Source organism: Eurypyga helias, unplaced genomic scaffold (genome assembly GCF_000690775.1).
Source record: "Eurypyga helias isolate BGI_N326 unplaced genomic scaffold, ASM69077v1 scaffold9549, whole genome shotgun sequence".
NCBI classification, from domain to species: Eukaryota; Metazoa; Chordata; class Aves; order Eurypygiformes; family Eurypygidae; genus Eurypyga; species Eurypyga helias.
The window spans coordinates 70,664-76,725 of record NW_010270117.1 but is presented as its reverse complement, the minus strand read 5'-3'; the positions used below and the strand labels follow the sequence as shown (position 1 = coordinate 76,725).

Here is a 6,062-nt window from a genome sequence, read left to right as displayed (position 1 = left end):
GCAGGATTAGCCAAAAGAATATATACTGAATTTTGACTAAAGAATAAGGCTTTGCAGGAATGAGATAATGTAGATAACAAATGTCAGTGAATAAAGACCCTGGGTATCAAATATTTCTTAAAGCCAGGTTCTGGTTCCCAGTCTCATGCTGAATGGATAAGAAAAGGGTTTGCATTTACAATGCCATGACTTGTAGGAGCTGAAAATGAAACACACAGCACTGACAATATACACTGACAGACCCCAAGAGCTCAGTGACTTTGCTCTGAAGGTAGATCTCTGAGCTGGAGCCCTGATGGATCATAATGTGATCCTACTGAGTGATCTGTATGGGACCACTGTCACAATGGAAATGCCAGATGCTGCAAATATTGCAGCACAAGATTTCAGGATTATTACAGGGGCTTTGGCTGTCTCTCAGTTGGCCAAGTAGATTTTTCTAACTAAAATAAAACCTTATTTTATGTGAATATATATATATATACACACATATGTATGTGTATGTGCGTATGGTAGAGCTGAAAAAGCTTGCAGTAAGATAATGGAACCAGCTGGAGTGGAAACTTATCTATAAAGCCACAGGCTTAGTTTCCCAGTACCACTGACTCTATGGAAATAGATAGAAAATTTTGGCAGATAGGTAATGAGAGGCATTATGCTAGAAACATGGTCATTTTCTTCGGTAGATCCCAGGGGTGAAATTTTGGAATGAAGATCTTTGTAGAGTAATCAAAGAGTAATTTGGGGTTGGGAATGTTGTAAAAGACAATGAATTTACTTGGAAAGAAATTCCCATTTTTCGTGTTCTCCTTCTGGAAGACTCCTAAGCCACATTTTGTGCTCTTGCATGTGCAAAAGTGGAGTAATCTACTGAAAGTATTTACAAAAATAACCATGTTTTATTTTACTTTGGAAAATCCGTGCAAACCTCAGGACTTCCAGCTATACAATCATGTGTCACTGGCAGCAGAATTAAAAGTCTGAATCCCTAGGGACCTAGCTGTAGTAGTCTTGTGCCGTAGCCACGAGAGGAGGAGCTGGAACACAGTCAGCCAGAGGTTGTGTGCAAGTATGAGAGTAGAAATTGGCCCATGACTTTTGGAAATGTCTGTGTTCTTCATCAGCTGAACATTCCTTTCTTCAAGCAGCTAATCTGAGTGACATGGCTTCCCCATTCCCTGTTTGTTAAATGTTTCTTATAAACTGCTCCTGGGATAATATGAAACTGTGTAAGTAATTATTTCTGAGCCTTGAAAACTTCCTATAGGTTTGTTTTGGTTTTCCCTTTCCTAGTGTCTCCTCCAACTGAGCTGACTGTGACAAACATAACAGATAAAACCGTAAATCTGGAATGGAAGCATGAGAATCTTGTCAACGAGTACCTCATCACCTATGTCCCTACCAGCAGTGGTGGCTTAGATATGCAGTTCACCGTGCCAGGAAACCAGACAGCTGCCACTGTTCACGAACTGGAGCCGGGTGTAGAATACTTTATCCGTGTCTTTGCAATCCTTAAAAACAAGAAAAGTATTCCAGTCAGTGCCAGGGTAGCAACATGTGAGTGTAATATTCTCTGTATTCATTCTTATGCCTATTCCATAGCATGTATCTATTTGCATCCCTTTTTGGGTGTATTATTTCTTTTGCATTTTCTACTTTCAATTCACCTTCTGTTCTGGGCAAAGGCAGCCTCCTGCACTTTCATTTTCTATTATTTTCCAATACCAATAACTGTCGTAAAATTATAATTCACTAGTTCTTCTGCTTGCTGCAGTGCCTCCCAATGAATATCATAGGGGCTTTGTAAATTAAGACCCTTGACTTCTTCATAATAAGATACATTTTTAAAATCTGGTAATGCTTCCAACAAAAAATACAGTAATGTAGCAGCCTGTGAAAAAAAGCAATATGAAATCACTAGGATTCAAACTGTTTTGACTAAAATGGAGATTATATTTGGTTTGCATCTTCAGTGTGTTTTACCACAACTTACTTTATATCCGCCTGCCTCTTCATTTGTTGTTCATCTTCCTTTTTGTATTGTGGACACCACAGTCTTCTCTAAATGTACCAGCTTCAAAAGATGCTCTTTGACTCCTTTCACTGTGGTTATTTTTAGAGACCTGGAGCAGGATTGGTCTCACCTAACTTCAAATGTCCACGCTAGGCTTCTTTAAGGGGAGGGGGGGAAGAAAGGAGATCTCTAGGGCAAAAGTCATTTTATTCTAAGGTGCCATCTAAAACAGGTCAGAGGAATGTCTCAGCAAAGGCAGAAGGCTGTGAAGGGGGTTTAAACATCTCAGATGCAGATACCTACATGTCAGATATTTATAGTGGTAGATAGATGTCCCACCCCTAGTGCCCTTTTTATGGGAACTTCTTGGTCATATAATGATATCCTTTTTTATCTACCACAGATCTGCCTGCTCCAGAAGGTCTGAAATTCAAATCTGTTAAAGAAACATCCGTCCAGGTGGAGTGGGATCCTCTGAACTTTTCGTTTGATGGCTGGGAGCTGGTCTTCCGTAATATGGTAAGGAAGCGGCGTTTCTTGTGTAGAGGCCATAAGTAAGTGAAAGGTCCTGGATTTTTTACATTTATACTAATGATTGTTCCGTGTGTTACAGAAAAAGGATGATAATGGAGATATAACCAGCAGCTTGAAAAGGCCAGAGACATCTTATATGCAGCCAGGTTTGGCACCAGGGCAACAGTATAATGTATCCCTTCATATAGTGAAAAACAATACCAGAGGACCAGGATTATCCAGAGTGATAACCACAAGTAAGCACGACCTGAATTTTGGTGTAGTGCCACCAATAAAACAACTGCTGTTTGGTGTAGCCTGGGAGTTTTTAACAAAGCAAGCCACGGTCTATACGGTGAACTGATAGGAGCGGGAAGGAAGTAGTGGAGCTGCTAATGAGGAATACATGAGGAGAACTCAATTCCTTTCTAAATCAGCTGTTTGAAGAGGAAAAGGGGTTTATTTTTAGCTAGAAGGTAGCAAGCAGCATGAGCTTTTATTCTTTGTTAAAATTTACATTAACAGAAATTCAAATTTATTTCATCCTGGTGATATTTGCATGAAGAAGTTATTTAAAAAAGTTTCTATTGTGCAGATGGAGAACCAGGAACCATTAGGGTTCCTGCTTGTCTTTCCTTTGACAGCTTCTGACTTTAATAGATTTTGATGAAATTGACTTCATATGGCACTTAATTTTACAACTATAGAAATTAAAGGAAGAAAGTAAATGAAGAAAGGCTTCAGTTAGTAGAAGCCACTCGATTTTGCTCTGAATCAGCAGTTAAAAGCACAAGAATGTGTTTGATTTTTCTGGCAAGTTTTCTTAGAAAAAAACACCTTTTTTATTTGTAACAGAGCTTGATGCCCCTAGCCAGATTGAGGCAAAAGATGTCACCGACACCACAGCTCTTATCACGTGGTCCAAACCTTTGGCTGAAATCGAGGGCATAGAGCTTACTTATGGCCCCAAGGAAGTTCCAGGGGACAGGACAACCATTGACCTCTCTGAAGATGAAAACCAATATTCCATTGGAAACCTGAGGCCGCACACAGAGTATGAGGTGATGCTTATCTCTCGTCGAGGGGACATGGAAAGTGACCCCATAAAAGAAGTCTTTGTCACAGGTAAGAGGCTTGGTTACCAAACCAAACAAAACTTCTGCGAAGGTGATGCAAACACCATCAATCTTCCTGTGTTACCTGTGTCATGTAGTTTAAGATGATAGTTATTGCATCAACATAGAATCAGCTCTTGCTCTAGAGGTTCATGAAAGAGGAGAACATTTTTCTGTGCCTTATATACCTTACTGGCTCAAAAAAAGAAATTACACCCAAGTATCTAAATATATTTTGAAAAAGGGAATTATGTTATTAAGTCTCTTAGAAGCTTTTTCTCATCATACTCTAAGTTTCTAATTCAGGAGAGAAATTCCTCTGGATTACTCATCTGTCTGTTGAGCTAAATATCTTCCGTGGTTCCTATTCCATCTAAGACCTAATTTCTATTTGTCTGAATGCATAACAGATTAGCAGAGAACTGCTTTTTCTCCTTCTTCAGTTGTGCAAATGTTTTCTCTCATGCTTCTGTACATTTACTTTGCTCCTTAGTGATCCTGGTAATGCTTTATGAAAGTGTGGGTCCTTTAGCATGTTATCAAGGGATCTGAGTAAATGGTACATAGGAAAGTATCTCCCTTTCCATTTTGAAATGTAGTTGTTCATTCAGAGCAGGATTTGAGTCCTATACTTGTGAACAGTGAAATCCCATTGAATTTCTATATAATATTAGTCATTTTTTTTGAGACTTAAAGTTCCTTTCAGCCACAAATGCAAGATATTTACATTCTAGAGATGATAAAGTCTTTCTTAGCAGCCTATTTCCTTTTGAAAACTGAGGTATTTATAAAGGAAAAATAGTGTTTTCATCCAACTACTTCTTTCCACAAACCTATTTTAAAATAAAAAAATAATCTCTAAAATTGAAGATGTCATAAAAGTTGAATTTCTTCTACTGATGTTTTTGCCAAAGCTGGTGAACCTTCAATTTCATGCCAAAAGAAATCTGCTTGATGTAGCAGTAGTGTATCACGTGAGAGGAAACTTGAATTCAGCTTTATGGATCATTTCACCTAAGTATTGTTACAAGAGACTGCTGTCATAAGAGAATTATTCCTATTTATATATTTGTTTACTTATTGGTTGATTGATTACAGACTTGGATGCTCCAAGGAACCTGAAGCGGGTGTCACAGACAGACAATAGCATTACTTTGGAGTGGAAGAACAGCCATGCAAACATTGATAACTATCGGATCAAGTTTGCTCCCATCTCTGGTGGAGACCATGCTGAGATCACAGTGCCAAAGGGCAACCAAGCAACAACCAGAGCTACACTCACAGGTAGGGGGGAATGGAGAGATTGTTGTTAATGTCATGCAGCTGCCATCACCCTAGAGCACAGTAGCGTAGGAAAAAAATACCCTTTTGGTCACTATACGTAAGAGGTACAAGGAGAGGTTATGCATTTTGAGTATAAGCAATTCATTTAAAATACATGTGTTATATATTTACAAACCTGCAGATGGATAACGAGCCACAGAAAGTTGTGGTGTGTTGGCCCTGGCTGGAGGCCAGCTGTCCACCAAGCCACTCTGTCACTCCCCCCTCAGCTGGGCAGGGACAGAAAATGTAACTAAAGGTTGTGAGTCAAGACAAGGACAGGGAGAGATCACTCAGCACTTACAATCGCAGACAAAGCAGACTTGACTTGGGGAGAAAATAATTTAATTTATTATCAATAAATAGGATAATGAGCCGGATAATGAGAAATAAACCCAACGCTTAAACCCCCTTCCCCCTACCCCTCCCTTCTTCCTGGGCTCAACTTCACTCCCCATTTTTCTACCTCCTCCCCCCAAGTGACACAGGAGGATGGGGAATGGAGGTTGGGGTTAGTCCATCACATGTTTTCTCTGCTGCTCCTTCTTCCTCAGGGGAGGATCCTCACCCCCTGCCCCTGCCCCGACATTCTCCACCGGCTGCCAGGGACTCTCTGCTCCAGCCCCTGGAGCACCTCCTCCCCCTCTTTCACTGACCTGGGGGTCTGCAGAGCTGTTCCTCTCACATATTCTCACTCCCCTGTTCGACTGCCATTGTTTTGTGCGGGTGTGGGGTTTTTTTTTTCATTCTCAAACACATTATCCCAGACATGCTACCACTGTCGCTGATGGGCTGGGCGATAATCTTTATCCTTGAAATGTATATGGAAAAAGATTAATTAAGATCAGGTCAGCTGGAGGGTCAACTGACACCTTGTCTCCCTGCATACACCGGAAAGCATATATTTTACCTTGCATACATTCAGGCTTCCTTGTTTAAACAAATGCCCGTAGGCACATTCCATGGTCAGGAGCTCATACTTCTGTTACTCATCTCTTAGGTTTGAGGCCTGGAACTGAATATGGCATTGGAGTGACAGCAGTGAGACAGGACAGGGAAAGCGCTCCTGCTACCATTAATGCTGGCACTGGTGAGTA

The 6,062-nt window shown here is 40.5% G+C and overlaps 1 protein-coding gene across 1 annotated transcript in view; it reads left to right on the top strand.

Annotated features, from left to right (window-relative positions):
- TNC (tenascin C) overlaps positions 1 to 6,062 on the top strand; it is a 47,927-nt gene that overhangs the window by 3,043 nt on the left and 38,822 nt on the right. The window contains exons 3-8 of the mRNA XM_010158324.1: positions 1,294 to 1,557; positions 2,418 to 2,533; positions 2,628 to 2,784; positions 3,383 to 3,652; positions 4,741 to 4,926; positions 5,966 to 6,055. Coding sequence (XP_010156626.1) covers positions 1,294 to 1,557; positions 2,418 to 2,533; positions 2,628 to 2,784; positions 3,383 to 3,652; positions 4,741 to 4,926; positions 5,966 to 6,055 — 1,083 coding nt within the window. The remainder of the gene's footprint in view (positions 1 to 1,293; positions 1,558 to 2,417; positions 2,534 to 2,627; positions 2,785 to 3,382; positions 3,653 to 4,740; positions 4,927 to 5,965; positions 6,056 to 6,062) is intronic.